The sequence below is a fragment of the Manihot esculenta genome, chromosome 3 (assembly GCF_001659605.2).
Source record: "Manihot esculenta cultivar AM560-2 chromosome 3, M.esculenta_v8, whole genome shotgun sequence".
In the NCBI taxonomy this organism is placed as follows: Eukaryota; Viridiplantae; Streptophyta; class Magnoliopsida; order Malpighiales; family Euphorbiaceae; genus Manihot; species Manihot esculenta.
Window position 1 is genome coordinate 24393915 of NC_035163.2, and position 18360 is coordinate 24412274.

Genomic DNA, 18360 nt, shown 5'->3' on the forward strand with positions numbered 1-18360 from the left:
TGTGATCCAAACGTAGCGCTATGGAGGATCTAAGCTCCAAACTTTCCAAAACCTTGCTCAAAGTACAAAACCTTCAAAACAAGGATAAAACTCACTTAACTTTGAAAGATTTAATGAAAAACGATGAAAACCATCCAAGGGGAACAAGAACTCACCTCTGGTAGTGAAAAGGAAGCAAAACTGATCCATTTCACCGACTGAGGACCCTTTATAGGCGGCTGACCGCCTCAGTTTCGGCGGCCAAACCTGCATGCAAAACCATGCAACGTTCGGCGGCCGAACTTGGAGTTTCGGGGGCCACACCTAAGGCACTTTCAGCGGCCGAACTTCACTTCGGCGGCCGAATCCGCACTTTGTTCCCTTGGTCTTTTCTCTTCAAAACTCAAATCCTTTCTCGTTTAAAACCTTCAAACACTTAAAACGATTTTAGAAAACCTGTCTCTTACCCTTCTAGCACCCTCCGACATCCTCAAATTCTAGATTCCAACGGAGATTCCGCCAGAAAGTAGGAATTCTGATGCCGGCGTCTAGCCGGGTCTTACAATTTAGTCATAAAATAATTATTGAAAAATGAGATTAATACCTGGGCTTGTGATTCAGAGGACTGTTGTCCTTCCATCATAAAATGCCTTGGGAGGATTTGTTAAAAAAGGACATTTCACTCGATCTAGTTCTTTGTTTGATGCCTTCACCCTTTGTCTTTTATGGAGTTGGCATTTCTGCTTGTCTAGCTGTCTGGCGCAAATGGATCGATTAATGGGGCCAATGCCTAAATTCATATTTTGGCGAGAATTGCCTCGTGGCCTGGCCTGGCGAAAATCGCTTTATGGCCTGACCTGGCGAAAATCACCCTATGGCCTTGCTTGGTGGGACTAATGCCTGAATGGCCTAGCAAGATTTGTCTTATGGCCTGACCTGGCAAAGATCACCTTTTGGCCTTACTTAATGGGACTGACGCCCAAATGGCCCGGAAAAATCTGCCTTATGGCCTGGCGAAACCTGCCTTATGGAGGGTCTAGTGAAAGTTGCTTCATGGCCTTGCTTGGTGGGACCAATGCCATTATGACCTGGCCTGGCAAAAGTTACCTCGTGGCCTTGCTTGATAGGACCAATGCTTGAATGGCCTGGTGAAATCTGCCTTATGGTCTGACCTGGCTCAAATTGCCTTGTGGCCTTATTTGGTAAGACTGATACCCGAATGGCCTGGTTTAGTCTCTCTTCGAGGGAGGCAATCCCACTGTTCCTTATTACTGAAGAACACCACATGTGAAAATATCATGTTAATTTGTTATTGATAAAACCTTCTCAGATTACAAATATTTCAGGAATGTGGAATGACTTGACCATTTAACTTGGTCTTCGAGACTTTGAATTGTCCTTTTCAATTCTTGCCAACTTACTAGACCCGGTGTTGCCACCCATCACATATGTTCTTTTGAAGATCAAATCCCCTACATTGAAGGCACGTGGCCTAACATTACTATTGAACATTTGGGACATCTTATTTCTGTAAATTGTCATTCTGATTGTGGCAATTTTCTGCTGGAATTCTATTTGGTCCAAATTAAAATGCATTTCCTTAGGATTCCTTGATACCTCAGGGTATTATGTGCTGAAGTTAGATTAATGACGTGACTGGAATGAAACTATGTTATGATTGGTTAGAACCTACAAAGAAGGAAATATGAGATGGTGGTGAGTGCCCACGACAGCCACTCCGTTGCTTAAGTTAGAATTGTGACAAGGAGAGAATGCAACGAATTACTTAGAGCTCTGGTGTTAGAGAATAACATACATTCACCTTTGCAATCGTTCTTCTTTTACACTGCGAGAGGATGGAGATAAATATGATATTTCTTGAAAATTCGGCGATAATGTGACCGATTGCTAATATCATCAACTAATTAGGTTGGTAATCTTGCGATCTTTGGCGAAATGAGAATGTGTTTGATAACCGTAACTCTATACCAATACTCGACTTATCCAAAAAGGATGAGTCTTGACGATAGTTTAGGTGTTAAAGTGTCCGGCTCTCCATTTCCTGTAGCGAAACAGTGTTTCCTACTTGCCAGCTTCTTATCATATGACTCGTGTCCTGTAATAACAGTTTATAACTTATTTTGAATGAATATCATGTACCATTATATATGAATTTCTTATCAGCACCACAATTTATATACATTATTCATAAAATACTATTAATTTAAATTTAAATTTAAATATATAATTTATTATAAATTTAATTAATATACTATCTATTTATTGGTCGGATATATACGCTATGGGTGGTGTGCGCAAAATTTTCTCATACTTTACCAGCAATTATTCACAGATTACAATGCCTGGAAATTAGTAAAAAGATGAATATATTAATTAACAAAAAGAAAGAGGCCAAGAGGCAATTAATGATAGTTTGAGAAAATAATTTGCTGCATTTTACATTTAGTTTCTACCTCACTTGTATTGTGTTTAATCGACTTTTTATACAGTATTTGCAATCACAATTGTGTTTATTTGTGTCTTCAACAGCTGCTTGCCTTGTAAGCCTTCTTTGTTTTTCAACTTAATTTTGTCAAGAAAATAATCCATAAATCTTTAATATTATTTTCTAGAGAAGAGATGTGGCTTTATAACTCTTAGAGAATCGTGACAAGTATCTCTTCAATAATTTTTTTATAAAGAAATTATTACCTAGAAGCCTCACATTTGATAGCAAGGTTGAGTAATTTCAAACTCCATTATTTTCCTTTCAAATTCCTTGATTAGATTATATTCTCTTTTTTGAAATAGTCTCATGTGATTTTTGCAATTTCAAACTCCATGAGTCTACGAAAAGGATGTGAAGAATAAAAAATAAAACAAAAAAATCAAGTTTTTTCATGGCTCGGATTGCATATTTCTTCTTTTCTGCTCGGAAGCTATACGGACCAAAATTTTGTGGTATCCTCTTAATAAATTATTCTTGCTTATTAAAAAAAATAACTTAGCCATCTATTATAATATAATTAATTATAAAAATTTTAAACGTTTAATTTTAAAAATTTAAAAATCCATCTATTAATTATATTAAAATTTAAGTTATCAAATTTTTTTTATACAATTAACTTTAGTTAAAATTTGAAGAGAAGAAGTCAGAGTCTTGAAAACAACACTAAAAACCCATTGATAAAAAGAAGCTGTGATTGATAAGCCTTGAAAATTTAAAATCACTTAAAAACAATCATTAAAAAAAAAAAAAAAGAAAAATCAAAACAAATATGGTTTGCTTGAAAGCAACAGGCGTTTCATTGACGACGTTTTATTTATATCTTCTTGGTCAGGTAGATATATCCTTGTGATAATAGTAAATGCTGCACGCAGTCAAAAAGCACTTCACCATAAAGTATATCAATGACAAATCACAGGTCATGACAGAGTTGATCTTCCATTCCAGCAAGCTAGCGTCAAACCAACCACACGATTTACCTAGCTATTTTCTAATATCAGTGCGGCAATAAATTTAAACCTCTGGAAACCGAACTCGTCCAATCTTCTGGTACCGTTCCTTTGATGCTACTCCATTACAGTCTAGCTATGCTGGTATTAGACAGGCTTGAGATGATCAATGGATCCCTTTGCTGAGGTCTTTGTCTGCTTTTGCCTGCTTTTTTCTGTAAGAACATCCACTGCCGTGGACGTCATTAATCCAGGCCAGTCTATCAGAGATGGGGATACCATAGTTTCAAGTGGGCAGACTTATGAGCTAGGGTTCTTCACCCCTGGTAGTTCATCGGGACGATACGTCGGAATTTGGTTCAAGAAGATTTCTACTGGAACTGTTGTCTGGGTAGCCAACAGAGAAACTCCAATTCTTGATCGCTCGGGAGTTCTAAGATTCACTGACCAAGGGATTCTTCACCTTCTGAATCGGACAAATGGCGTCATTTGGTCATCTAATAAAACAAGAACTGCTAGCAATCCGATTGCGCAGCTCTTAGACTCTGGAAATTTTGTTGTGAAGGATGGAAATGATGTCAACCCAAAAAATTATCTGTGGCAGAGCTTTGATTATCCAGGTGACACCAACCTACCAGGCATGAAGCTTGGAAGAAACTTGGTTACTGGTCTGGACTGGACTTTGTCGTCGTGGAAGAGCTTAGATGACCCTGCTAGAGGTGATTATACTGCAGGTATTGATCCAGGTGGATATCCGCAGCTGTTCTATAAGAAGGGGAGTAAAATAACATTCAGAGCTGGTTCTTGGAACGGGATTCGTTTTACAGGGGCTGCTAGAATGAGACCAAATCCCGTGTACAAATACGAATTTGTGTTGAATGAAAAAGAGGTATATTACAATATTCACCTTCTAAACAGTTCAGTGATATCAAGACTGGTGGTGAATGCCTCGGGGGTTACAGAGCGCTTAACATGGATAGATCAAACACATAGTTGGGCTCGTTTCTTCGCAATTGGGGAAGATCAGTGTGACGCTTATAATCTCTGCGGTGCAAATGCTAAATGCAATATCAATAACATACCCATGTGTGATTGCTTGGAAGGGTTTGAACCCAAATCTGTAAGAGACTGGAGTTTCCAAGATTGGTCTAGTGGGTGTGCTCGAAAGACTGCCTTGGCCTGCAGTGCAGGAGAAGGCTTTGTAAAGAATCCAGGAATGAAGATGCCTGACACGTCTGGGTCATGGTTCAATAGGAGTATGAGCCTCAAGGAATGCGAGGATTTGTGCTTGAAGAATTGCTCTTGCGTTGCATATGCGAATACGGATATTACTACAAGAAGTGGATGCTTGCTTTGGTTTAGTGACTTGATCGACATTAGGGAATTCACTGATACAGGCCAAGACCTATACGTACGAATGGCTGCTTCATATCTAGGTAGATCTCTGTTTTCTTATAAATTTCTTCATGGTAGACATACGGAAGGAGGTTCCAACATGTTGCGATTGAAGTAGCAGAGACTGAGCATTTCTATCTGCTACTAATTATACTTTCAAGTTTTGTACTAACTCCACATGCACATCTTAAGGTGAGATCAAGAAGAAGGAAGAATCCAGGAGGGAGAAGCGAATAGGAATCATTATCTGCACCACTGTATTTGGCGCAGGTGTGCTTGTACTTGCATGGATCTTGTATACTAGGAAAAGGAGAATTCAAATCCGAGGTAAACTTATTTTTAAAAAATTTTTGTCTTGATTTTAGTATCTGAGATAGACTTGAAGAGTAATATATTAAAAACAAGAGAAATTACATAGTACACTCGGTTTACCTCTTGTCTATGTACCTTCATCTACAAGAATTCAGCTTGTCATGATAGGATCCACCCTTATCAGTAAGAGAGTGCATGCACCCAGTAGAGAATAATTTACCTTCTGATCTGCTATGCATTGTAATAGCACTACTGTGCCTGCACACGAATAATTAATCCATCAAATTGAAATGCATTTGCAAAATTCTACGTGTAATAGTTGAGCTGAAGGTTGCAATCAATTTTCAACTATTTAATTTCAGAGAAAATGAGAAGCGTAATTGGAAGAAGTTACAACGATCAAAGCAGAAATGAAGAGTTCGAGTTACCAATAATTGATTTCATCACCATAATGAAGGCCACAGATAACTTTTCAAGCCGAAACAAGCTTGGAGAAGGTGGTTTTGGTCCTGTATACAAGGTAATGTAGAACTACTATTTTCCCTTCGCCTAATAATGAAGAACGTAGAACCATATTGAGTATAGATTACACCACAAGTTATTCGGGAGAGGGAAGTGAGGAATCAAAACTCGAAATCACATGAGTGACTCTTATCACTCGACTAAGGAGGCCTACAACGTAAAACTTGAGAAATGAAAAATTATTGGTCAAAAGAATATTTATACAGATTATTTTTATTTAAATCTAGTCTATGTGTACATGTAGTATAAATATATGGGATTTCATATGAATTCCATCATATATTTACATTATATTTACATTATAAATTCGATCTAGATAAATATTTTTATAAAATAGAATAAATAATTTAATTTTATTGTAGTTACAAAATCATTTTAAAATTTAAGAATTAATTTTATGAATTATATGTTGGTTTTTTGGGAGAGAGAAGGAAGAGATATGGTTGAGACTGAAATGATCTACTCAACACATTAGAAATGTAACTAAAATACCATATAAGATCGTAGACAATTTTAAATCTAAACTTAAAATCTTTTTTTTGAAATATAAACTTAAAATCTTAATAAAATAATTTAAAATTTAATTATTTGATTTTGCATAACAACTATGATTTTAGATTTGCACTAAATCAATTATTCAACCCTCTTCCTTGATTTAAAAACTGCAAATTTTAAATATTGTAAACTGTTGCATTTTACAAATATTGGTATCCGCCAACTCTTAAATTGGAAGTAAACTTAAATATAATTGTAAACATTATTGTAAATAGAGAAATCTATTCAATGAAAGAAATCTCTTTTTCTGATATTGTTTATGATCTCCTCGTAATCTATTCTCCTGATATTGTTTAAATCGAACAAATCTTTTCTCCTCGTATTGGTTGTTAGTGTAAAATCATATTCTTAGCTTGGCTTTGATGTTATGTTTTCCATTGTTAATTTGTTTATTGAAATTGAAATGTTGTACTGATTTGATTAACGTACTATTAGTTATACATTTGAAATATAACTAAAACAATCATAGAAAATTATAAACAATTTTAAATTTTAATGTTAAAATTTTAACAAAATAATTTAAAATTTAATTATTTGATTTTATATAATAACAACCATAATCCATCTTAGATTTGCAGGCTAATTAAGTCAATTATTCAACATTATATATATGGATTTTTTTTTTCATTACCGTTATACATGTAAGTTTCTTTTAAATTTCTCTAAATATACATCTCTATGAAAAATATATATATATATATATAAAAGCAAAGTAATTAAGGTACGTAGTATTATTTCTTGCATCGTAATTCTTTTTAATTATGGTTTGTTTTAGTGTATTATAAATATATAGTTTATATATGTCATTTAATCGCTTGACATTTTTGCCATAGTTCTTCCTTTGTTATCTAGAGTTTCTAGCGGTTATTATTTTTCTTTTCATGAAAATGGGTAAGTGCAATTTTGACACTTGGAAATAATTCATGCCAAAGGAAGATGAAAATCGTGGTCTTTCAATTAGTTTTAACTAATATTGAACGGCAATTTCAGGGCACAATAGATGGGCAAGAAATTGCAGTAAAGAGGCTTTCAATAAGTTCTGGACAAGGACTTGAAGAGTTTAAAAATGAAGTTCTATTAATTGCTAAACTTCAGCACCGAAATCTTGTCAAGCTTCTTGGTTGTTGCATCGATGGAGATGAAAGGATGTTAATTTACGAGTACATGCCCAACAAAAGCTTGGACTTCTTTATTTTTGGTTTGTTCCTGTCCAAAAACCATATCATGAGTTCTGCTACTCTTTTTCCTTGATAATTTTGGGTTAATTAACTATACCATCAATTGATCAGATCAATCAAGAAGCAAGCTACTGGACTGGAACAAGCGCATCAACATCATTGATGGAATTGCCAGGGGGCTTCTGTATCTTCACCAAGATTCAAGACTCCGGATCATCCATAGAGATCTAAAAGCCAGCAACGTTCTGTTAGATAAAGGTATGAATCCAAAAATTTCAGATTTCGGCATGGCAAGGATATTTGGTGGAGATCAAACTGAGGCTAATACAAATAGAGTTGTGGGAACATTGTAAGTAAATCTACATTCTCTTTGTAATATATCTAACACTAGATCTATGTGTGTTGCTTTGTCAACTCACTTTTTTTTTTTGTTATGTACTGTTTTCCAGTGGGTATATGGCTCCTGAGTATGCTGTTGATGGACTCTTCTCTTTGAAATCCGACATCTTTAGCTTTGGAGTATTAGTATTAGAAATAGTGAGTGGGAGGAAAAATAGAGGATTTCATAGTCATGATCATCTCCATAACCTTGTTGGACATGTAAGTGTGATGCAACCTCGAGCTCAATCAGAATAATGATTTTTAAACACAACTGACTGAATTGCCACTTTGAAATGTTTCAGGCATGGAGATTGTGGATGGAAGAAAGGCCACTTGAATTAATCGACAATATGTTAGAGAAGTCTGCTGTCTTTTCAGAAATAATAAGGTGTATTCACGTAGGGCTGCTATGTGTACAGAAGCAACCAGAGGACCGGCCAAACATGTCAACTGTAGTGCTAATGTTAGGGGGTGAGAGTTCGTTGCCCCAGCCAAAGCAGCCTGGCTTTTTCACAGAAAGGTTCATGCCTAAGACAGAGTCTTCTTCAAGCAATTGCAGATCAATTTCAGCCAATGAAATCACTATCACAATGTTAGATCCGCGGTAGAAGATTATTAAGAAAAACAAAGTAAATAAAAAATAATCTGATGGTATGGAAATGATATTTAGGTAGCGAATGCTTGATCTTGTGGACTTCTGTCTTGAGATGTACACAAGAGGCACACTGCTATATGTTGGCACTGGTTAATCAGTAAGATTTTTTTTTTTAATAAATTATAATGATTTTGGTACATATTTCCATTTAAAGGGATTCAGGGCATTCATTGAAAAAAATTCTCTCTCCATATACAAAGGAATTGAATGTTTGAAATAATAATAATAAAAAAAAGGAAAAATTACTTTTTAATCCCTGAAGTTTAACGTAATTAACACTTCTGTCTCTCTACTTTGATGACCCAACATTTAAATTCCTTACTTTCTTTTCCATCCAAATTTGTAGTCCTTCCGTCCATTTAAGCCGTTTGGTCAAAGAGTCAAAGGTGAGAGGTGATAATTTTTTTCAAAAATACCTTTCTCTCAACGTGAAATTCATATATTTTTTCTCTTTTATATTTTCTTTATTTTCTTTTATCTATTGTTAATTCTCCTCTCTTTTTTTCATCTTTCTTCTCCCCATATTTTCTCTATTTCCTATTTTTTTTTTTCTCTTTTTCATCTTTTTTCTCCCTTATATTTTTTCTATTTCTTTTTGACATTGTTGATTTTCCCTTTTTTTCTCTCTTTTTGATCTTTGTTCTCCCTCGTATTTTCTCTATTTCCTTTTGACATTGTTGATTTTTCTTTTTTTTTTCTCTTTTCCATATTTTTTCTCCTTAAACCATTATTTGAAAGTTGCAGAAAGGGTAGAAGTTATAGTGAAGAAGAAAAATAAGAAGAAGAAAAATAAGAAGAAGAAGTTGCAGAAAGGGTAGGAGTTATGGTGAAAAAGAATAATAATAATAATAATAATCTACAGTGAAGAGGCATTAAGTTTGAATTTCGTGATTTTGAAATAGCGAGACTTTTAGTGAGGATCAATTTTGTCAATTCACGTATCCCAAACGACTATTTTGGATGAAAGTACTACGAATTTAGACAGAAAAAAAATGAGAGACTTAAATGTTGAGTCGCTAAAATAGAGGGATAGAAATGTTAATTACATTAAACCTCAAAAACTAAAAGATAATTTTCCCAAACAAAAAAAACACGTTTATGGTTCGATAAAAAAAACAAAAGCAATTGGCTTTTGTTGAGGGAGTTTCATTTATATCTTCTTAGCCATGTAGATATATCCTGGCAAATTATTAATTATATTTGGTATATATATTTTTTAATAAAAAATGAATTATTATTTTCTCCATCTATTTTTTAAATTACTTTAAAATTATTATTTATTTTTTATATTATAATAATATATAAATTAATTATTATAATTTTATCTTTTTTTTAATTTTTTTTAAAATATCTCTTAATATTTAATAAAATTTAATATTTTTAATATAAATATAATAAAAAATTTATCTTTTTAATAGATATAAAAAATAAAATAAATAAAATAAAAAAACAGAGAAAATATTTATAATTTAAAAAAAATTAATTTTTTATGAGCAAAAACTGTGAATTGTATGATTTTACATTCTATCCATTGTCATAATAATAAATGCATACTCTCCACGACTCTCTTATCTATTCTCGTTCGATTATGACGACGGAAAATAAATCAAAATAAAAAAATTCACGTTAAATTTAAGAATAATCAATAAAAAAGACAACTGATTAATTCTGACGCAAAAAGTCTGAGAAGCTCAACGCCACTATTTTTAAACTAACACAGAGTCAATAGAGTATAATAAATGACAACCCACAGGCAATGCCCGAGTTGATCTTCCATTAGACCAACCAAACGTCAAACCAGCCACACATTTCCATATGATTTATCCATTTCCGAATATCAGAAGCGATGTGTTTATGGAAAATTATTTTTTAGTTTCTCCAGCTTAATTACTTAGCTTTTATACTTTTAAAATTTCATTGCATGGTTTTTTAAAATTTTTACTAGGAGGTCTCTTATTAAGTCTCAAAACGGTGACCGTTAATTTTGCAATATTATTATTAATTTTTTTTTATTTTTTTTATAGTGTAAATGAATGGTATAAATATTAAAATTCAAAGATTTAATGTATTTTTAAAATTTAAAAATTAATTAATCATTTTTTTCTAGAATCTCTCTCACCCTCCAATCCGGTCATCAATGCTAAATCCTTTAATCATTGGATATTTTTTTTTTAAAATTATTATTGGATAATTTTTATTTAGACTGATTTAATAGGTATTCGATATAGAAATATGTGAATATATCTATATAAAAATTATATGAACCCACGGTCCAAGTAAGTTTGTTCCTTGATGACTTACCATTACAACTTCAGCAATGGATACCTTTGCCGAGGTCTTTGTCTGCTTGTGCCTGCTTTTCTTCAGAAGAACCTCCACTGCTGTAGATACCATTAGTCCAGGTCAGTCTATCAGAGATGGGGATACCATAGTTTCAAGTGGGCAAATTTATGAGCTAGGGTTCTTCACACCTGGTAGTTCATCGGGACGATACGTCGGAATTTGGTTCAAGAAGATTTCTACTGGAACTGTTGTTTGGGTAGCCAACAGAGAAACTCCAATTCTTGATCGCTCAGGAGTTCTAAATTTCACTGACCAAGGGATTCTTCTACTTCTGAATCGGACAAATGGCATTGTTTGGTCATCTAATAAGACAAGAACTGCCAGGAATCCGATTGCGCAGCTCTTAGACTCTGGAAATTTTGCTGTGAAGGATGAAAATGATGTCAACCCAGAAAATTATCTATGGCAGAGCTTTGATTATCCATGTGATACCCACCTACCAGAGATGAAACTTGGAAGAAACTTGGTTACTGGTCTGGACTGGAGTTTATCGTCTTGGAAGAGCTTAGATGACCCTGCTAGAGGTGATAATACTGCAGGTATTGATCCACGTGGATATCCGCAACTACTCTATAAGAAGGGGAATACGATAACATTCAGACCTGGTTCTTGGAACGGTATTCGTTTTACAGGGGCTACTAGACTGAGACCAAATCCCGTTTTCACATACGAATTTGTGTTGAATGAGAAAGAGGTGTCTTACAAAATTCACCTTCGAAACCGTTCAGTGATATCAAGGCTGGTGGTGAATGCGACGGGGGTTACAGAGCGCTTGACATGGATAGATCAAACACATAGCTGGGCTCGTTTCTTTGCAGTTGGTGAAGATCAGTGCGACACTTATAATTTCTGTGGTGCAAATGCTAAATGCAATATCAATAAAGCATCCCTCTGTGATTGCTTGAAAGGGTTTGAACCCAAATCTGAAAGAGATTGGAGTTTCCAAGGGTGGTCTAGTGGGTGTGCTCGAAAGACTGCCTTGGCTTGCAGTGCAGGAGAAGGCTTCGTAAAGCATCCAGGAATTAAGATGCCAGACACGTCCTCGTCTTGGTTCAATAGGAGCATAAGCCTCAAGGAATGCGAGGATTTGTGCTTGAAGAATTGCTCTTGCGTTGCATATGCGAATACGGATATTACTACAAGAAGTGGATGCTTGCTTTGGTTTAGTGACTTGATTGACATTAGGGATTTCACAGATACAGGACAAGACCTATACGTAAGAATGGCTGCTTCATATCTAGGTATCCTGATGATTCTTATTTCTGAATAAGTTTTCCTCTGTTTTCTTATAAATTTCTTCATGGTAGACATATGGAAGGAACTTAGGTTCAAACATGTAGCGATTGAAGTAGCAGAGCTTGAGCATTTCTATCTGCTACTAATGGTTTCAATATTGTGCACTAACTCCACATGCACATCTTAAGGTGAGATCAAGAAGAAGGAAGAATCCAGGAGGAGGAAGAAGCGAGCAGTAATCATTATCTGCACCACTATATTTGGCGCAAGTGTGCTTGTACTTGCATTCATCTTGTATACTAGGAAAGGGAGAATTAAACTCCAAGGTAAACTCATTTGTACCTTTTTACTTGTGATTTCTTTTTGTACCTGAGATAGACTTGATTAGTAATTTATTAGAAACAGGGAGCGGTGTACGTGTCATTTTACTCATAAAAAATTAAGTTTTTTTTTTTTTTTTTCTTGAATCTTAGATAATGGACGGATCCATCTCTTATGTGTAAGGGATTGTACAGAATATATTCTGCTGTGCATTGTAAATGCAAAATTGTGACTGTATGTAGTATATATAAATACATCAAATTGAAATGCTTTTGCAAAATTTTAGTTATAATAGTTTACCTGAAGGTTGCAATCAATTTTCAACTATTTTCAGAGAAAATGAGAAGCGTAATTGGAAGAGGTTACTACGATCAAAGCAGAAATGAAGACTTGGAGTTGCCAATAGTTGATTTGATGACCATAATGAAGGCCACAGATAACTTTTCAAGCGAAAACAAGCTAGGAGAAGGCGGTTTTGGACCCGTGTACAAGGTAATGTGTAGAACCATGTTGACAGATGAGAAACTATCGCTCAAAGGAATATCTCATGAGTTATAGTTATTTAATGGCAATTTCAGGGCACATTGTTAGATGGGCAAGAAATTGCAGTAAAGAGGCTTTCAATGATTTCTGGACAAGGACTTGAAGAGTTCAAAAATGAAGTTTTATTAATTGCCAAACTTCAGCACCGAAATCTTGTCAAGCTTCTTGGTTGTTGCATCGATGGAGATGAAAGAATGTTAATTTACGAGTACATGCCCAACAAAAGCTTGGACTTCTTTATTTTTGGTTTGTTCCTGTCCAAAAACCATATTATGAGTTCTGCTAATCTTTTTCCTGGATAATTTTGGGTTAATTAACTATACCATCAATTGATCAGATCAATCAAGAAGCAAGCTACTGGAATGGAACAAGCGCATCAACATTATTGATGGAATTGCCAGGGGGCTTCTGTATCTTCACCAAGATTCAAGACTCCGGATCATCCATAGAGATCTAAAAGCCAGCAACGTTCTATTAGATAAAGGTATGAATCCAAAAATTTCAGATTTCGGCATGGCAAGAATATTTGGTGGAGATCAAACTGAGGCCAATACAAATAGAGTTGTGGGAACATTGTAAGTAAATCGACATTCTCTTTGTAATATATATAACTCTAGATCTATGTGTGTTGCTTTGTGAACTCACTTTTTTTTTTTTCCGTATTGTTTTCCAGTGGCTATATGGCTCCTGAGTATGCTGTTGATGGACTCTTCTCTTTGAAATCCGACATCTTTAGCTTTGGAGTATTAGTATTAGAAATAGTGAGTGGGAGGAAAAATAGAGGATTTCATAGTCATGATCATCTCCACAACCTTGTTGGACATGTAAGTTGTGGAAGTTCTTTTAAGACATTTCTTGATAGTGAAGCAATCTTGAGCTTCAACCAATATGATTATTTTTAAGCATAACTGATTGAACTGCCACTTTAAAATGTTTCAGGCATGGAGACTGTGGATGGAAGACAAGCCACTCGAATTAATAGATAATATGTTAGAGGAGTCTGCTGCCTTTTCAGAAATAATAAGGTGTATTCATGTAGGTCTGTTATGTGTCCAGCAGAGACCTGAGGACAGGCCAAACATGTCAACTGTAGTGCTAATGTTAGGTGGTGAGAGTTCGTTGCCCCAGCCAAAGCAGCCTGGCTTTTTCACAGAAAGGTTCATGCCTGAGGCAAAATCTTCTTCAAGCAATTATAGATCAAGTACTTCAACCAATGAAATCACCATTACAACATTGGATCCCCGGTAGAAGATTATTGTATTATGCTCATCATTTATTTTTCCAACAATTTGTAAGGGTTTTGAAATGGCCTCAGCAATGCTCCATGTAATAATGACGACTTTGTGGTGAATTTTATATTTATTATAAATGGTTACATAGATGAAATTTGAGGTTATAAGAAATATAATTAAAATAATAAATTTCTTTTATTTTTTCTTAACATTCATTCATATTGTTTTATTAAAACTTAATAGCTTAAATTCTTACCAAGTCATATATATTGAACAAGTCCTCCAAGTAGGGGTCCCCTGGAGAGTGGAGACCAATCATCATACTGGAACTTTTAAGTCCAAGCACCTAATTTTGGATGTTTGGATCAAAGGAAAATAATTTTCTTTTTTTTTTTTTTCGAGTAGAGGAAAATTAATGTATTTAATAAGGACAGTTGGTAGGGAGTTGTTTGCTGAGGGAATTAGGTGACAAACTAGAAAAGTCACATATCATTTCTAAATCTTCCACAAATATTTAATTTTTAATTTTCCATTTTTATGGCTAATCACTGACTCACTGTTACATAAAAATGTTGTTAAAAAACTAATCAAATTTCAGCTCCATAAATTTTATTATACTTCTTCTTTTTATAATTAAGAATTTATAATTTAGATTATTAGTTTATAAAATATTACAAAATTAATATTTAAAAAATATTATATATTTAAAATGAAATAATTATAAATAAAATTATATGATGGAACCCACATATTAAATATATGATATTTACATGTTTGGGCTCCATCTCATGTGGTTATACAATATATTATTCCATAACAATGGAGAATCCTAGCAGCAAAAATGAGAAAATCAACTACTTGCATTAACATGCTTTGGATTTGCTTTTCTTTACTCTTGTTATCACAAACTTCTTCTTCACTAGACAGTCTCTCTCCCGGTGAATCCATTAAAGATGGCGAGACTCTGGTTTCAGCAGCTGGAACATTCGAACTGGGATTTCACAGACCTCAAAATTCAAGTAATCGTTATTTAGCAATATGGTACAAGGCAGTCTCAGCCTTTTCAGTTGTTTGGGTTGCCAACAGAGAAACCCCAATTCTTGATTCTTCAGGAGTCGTGAGCCTCTCTAAAAAAGGACTAGTGGCGCTGCTCAATGAGAAAAATATCACAGTTTGGTCATCCAATAAAACAACAAGTGCACAGAATCCGATTATGCAGCTATTGGACTCGGGAAATCTTGTAGTAAGGGATGCAAATGACGACCAATCGGATGAATTTCTGTGGCAGAGTTTCGATTCTCCTTGTGACACGTTCCTCCCAGGAATGAGGATTGGAAGAAATTTTTCAACTGGTGAGGACAGATTTCTAACATCCTGGAAGACTGCAAATGATCCTGCTCCAGGCCAATTTTCGCTGTGGATAGATCCTCGTGGGTTCCCGCAGTTTGTTCTTAGGAATGGAACTGCTATGCACTATAGAGCTGGGTCATGGAATGGCCTTCGTTTCACTGGAACTCCGCAATTGCCACAAATACAAATCTTCAAGTATGAGTTTGAATTGAGCAAGAACGGGGTCTATTATGAGTATGAGGTCCAAGGCACCTTGATGTCAAGATTAGTAGTGAATCTGTCAGGCTTCGTGGAGCGCTTTGCACGAACACCCGAGTCACCTGGTTGGAGAAGTATATACTTTGCACCACTAGATCAGTGCGACGAGTACTCGGTCTGTGGTGTAAATATGAAATGCAATATTGTAGATAATTCTCCAAATTGTGTTTGCTTGGAAGGTTTTGTGTCGAAATCGCCTAAAAATTGGAGTGATGGGTGTTTTAGAAAGACTCCATTAGATTGCAAAACTGGAGATGTCTTTCGAAGTTATGCAGGGTTGAAGTTGCCAGACACATCTGGTTCTCCGTATAATACGACCTTAAGCTTTGCAGAATGCAAGGAAATGTGCTCAGGAAACTGCAATTGCACAGCATTTGCAAGTTCAAACATCAATGGCACTGGCTGCTTGCTTTGGTTTGGAGAATTGGCTGACATGAGAGAGTACAATGAAGGGGGACAAGAGATTTACATAAGGATGTCGTCTTCAAAGCCAGGTATTTATCTTCAGATTTTTCAGTCGTAACTTTAATCATTTCTCTTTACTCATTATTTCATTTTATCATGTACTTGTTATCTTCCAGGTAAAATTGAGAAGAAGCTGATAGGTATCGTCATCTCTGCAATACTTGTGGGAATGCTTGTGGTGGGAATTATCGTTTGTATTCGAAAAAGGAAACAGAGTATGCATTTTATCCAATTCTGAACAATTCTTATCGATTTATTTTCTGCTTAACTGGCTTTGAAATAAAGAATATATTCAATTATCAAACTAATACCTGTGAATATAATGTATCCCACTACTTCAGGAATGACAAGAGGCATTAACATGAGCGATTACGAAAACAAAGAGGGAAAGGAAGACATGGAATTGCTAACATTTGATATAACCACAATAGCAAAAGCCACAGATAACTTCGCAAGCGACAACAAGCTGGGGCAAGGTGGTTTTGGACCTGTCTACAAGGTAAACATAAGCTTATATGTCTGAAGTTATCTATCATCTCTACAGATCTTAACTTCTGTAATGATGGTTTACAGGGAACATTGACTGATGGTCAAGAAATAGCAGTGAAAAGGCTTTCAAAAAGTTCTGGACAAGGACAAACAGAATTCAAAACTGAAGTTATCTTGATCTCCAAACTTCAGCATAGAAATCTTGTTAAACTTCTTGGCTGGTGCATTCAGAAAGATGAAAAAATGCTGATATATGAATTTATGCCCAACAAGAGCTTGGACTTTTTTATTTTTGGTTTGAACCTCTCTCCCTCGAGCTCTCTTTTTTTTTTTTTTTTTTTTTTTTTTTTTTCAATTATGATCTTGTTGCTTGTATATCCTATCCTAATTTATGTACTCACATGAATGAAATATATTGATCAGATCAAATGAGAAGCAAATTTCTTGACTGGCCTAAGCGAGTCCACATTATTGAAGGAATTGCTAAAGGTCTTCTCTATCTTCATCACGACTCAAGACTAAGAATTATTCATAGAGATCTCAAGGCAAGCAATGTGTTACTAGATAAAGACATGAACCCCAAAATTTCAGACTTTGGTATGGCCAGAATTTTTGGAGGGGACCAAACTGAAGCAAATACAAACAGAGTAGCAGGAACATAGTAAGACCACCACACTCGTCATATATTTTACTTTCGGTATCAATTGAAATCCATTTAACGCAAGGTTCATTGCAGTGGTTATATGTCTCCAGAATATGCTGTGGATGGGCTTTTCTCTATGAAATCAGACGTCTTTAGCTTTGGTGTGCTAGTTTTGGAGATAGTAAGTGGGAAGAAAAACAGAGGATTTTCTCACCCAGATCACAGCCTCAATCTTCTTGGACATGTAAGAACATTTAAAGGATAACCATTTAGCTAACAACTTCACAAAATTTATCATCTTTGGTCCATGATTTTTTTCAGGCATGGAAGTTGTGGGTAGAAGAGAGGTCACTGGAAATAGTGGATAACATGTTAGATTCTGTTTCCATATCCGAAGTGTTAAGATGCATTAACATGGGTTTGTTATGCGTTCAACAACGGCCAGAAGACAGGCCAAACATGTCATCTGTTGTCGTAATGTTGGGCAGTGAGAGCTCGTTGCCTCAACCGAAGCAGCCTGGTTTTTTCACCGAAAGAAATATGCCTGAGGCAGAATCTTCATCGAGTAAGCATGGATCATCATCAATAAATGAAATGAGTGCCTCGTCCCTAGTGGCACGGTAGAAGATTACCACTCAATAATGCGAGATCCCATAGATAGTTCATCATAAATTTAAAATATAAATATATTTGTCACTGTCTTAAATTCATAGGGTAACATGTCTAAATATTTTTTTTTGGGGATAATTATACATTTAATGCGTGGGTCTCACTGTAGGTGTTGTGTCTTATCGTCAAAAGTGACGAATGAGTCTAGGTATAGGCTTTTCCTCTTTAACAAGTCTGTTGCTTTGTGAGAAACAGAGCGGTTGATATCTAGTTGGGCTTATAAATGCGAGTGTACTTTGTGCCAATAGTTGTCTTTAAATATACAATGCTGGTATCGAAGACAAAGAGTAAAATTAATAATAGTGTTTATACAGCTATTTCAGAGTATTGAGATTAAAATTCGAAATTTGACATTTTTTTTAATTTTTATATTAATTA

At 35.0% G+C, this 18360-nt stretch overlaps 2 protein-coding genes across 6 annotated transcripts; both read left to right on the forward strand.

Annotated features, from left to right (window-relative positions):
- The first annotated feature begins 3404 nt into the window (after positions 1-3404).
- On the forward strand, positions 3405-14281 carry LOC110610862 (G-type lectin S-receptor-like serine/threonine-protein kinase At4g27290). 5 transcript variants are annotated; one of them, XM_043954870.1, is made up of 7 exons: positions 3405-4871; positions 12201-12338; positions 12668-12825; positions 12912-13122; positions 13214-13451; positions 13550-13700; positions 13816-14275. In XM_043954870.1, the coding sequence occupies exons 1-7, from the start codon at positions 3605-3607 to the stop codon at positions 14122-14124; spliced, it is 2472 nt and encodes an 823-aa protein (XP_043810805.1). In that variant the 5' UTR covers positions 3405-3604; the 3' UTR covers positions 14125-14275. The 5 variants fall into 5 exon arrangements, with proteins under 5 accessions (XP_043810805.1, XP_043810806.1, XP_043810807.1 ...); XM_043954871.1 differs by lacking the exon at positions 12201-12338 and adding an exon at positions 5023-5157 and having other exon boundaries at positions 3411-4871; positions 13816-14271; XM_043954872.1 differs by lacking the exons at positions 12201-12338; positions 12668-12825; positions 12912-13122; positions 13214-13451; positions 13550-13700 and adding exons at positions 5023-5157; positions 5505-5662; positions 7210-7417; positions 7509-7746; positions 7847-7997 and having other exon boundaries at positions 3415-4871; positions 13816-14265.
- Positions 14282-14920: 639 nt separating this feature from the next.
- LOC110612119 (G-type lectin S-receptor-like serine/threonine-protein kinase At4g27290) lies at positions 14921-18297 on the forward strand. The gene is made up of 7 exons (XM_021752801.2): positions 14921-16210; positions 16298-16396; positions 16523-16680; positions 16755-16965; positions 17094-17331; positions 17407-17557; positions 17635-18297. Exons 1-7 carry the CDS (start codon positions 14950-14952, stop codon positions 17935-17937), a joined length of 2421 nt encoding a protein of 806 aa, XP_021608493.1. The 5' UTR covers positions 14921-14949; the 3' UTR covers positions 17938-18297.
- The last annotated feature ends 63 nt before the right edge of the window (positions 18298-18360 follow it).

What these genes read in the sequence shown, in the direction of transcription:
- LOC110610862 (XM_043954870.1), top strand. Translation starts at nt 3,605, where the DNA reads ATGGATCCCTTTGCTGAGGTCTTTGTCTGCTTTTGCCTGCTTTTTTCT. An exon ending in AATGGCTGCTTCATATCTAG is followed by an intron (nt 4,872 to 12,200) that starts GTAGATCTCTGT and finishes GCACATCTTAAG; the next exon opens with GTGAGATCAAGAAGAAGGAA. An exon ending in TCCACAACCTTGTTGGACAT is followed by an intron (nt 13,701 to 13,815) that starts GTAAGTTGTGGA and finishes AAAATGTTTCAG; the next exon opens with GCATGGAGACTGTGGATGGA.
- LOC110612119 (XM_021752801.2), top strand. Translation starts at nt 14,950, where the DNA reads ATGAGAAAATCAACTACTTGCATTAACATGCTTTGGATTTGCTTTTCT. An exon ending in CTTGGACTTTTTTATTTTTG is followed by an intron (nt 16,966 to 17,093) that starts GTTTGAACCTCT and finishes TATATTGATCAG; the next exon opens with ATCAAATGAGAAGCAAATTT. An exon ending in GCCTCAATCTTCTTGGACAT is followed by an intron (nt 17,558 to 17,634) that starts GTAAGAACATTT and finishes GATTTTTTTCAG; the next exon opens with GCATGGAAGTTGTGGGTAGA.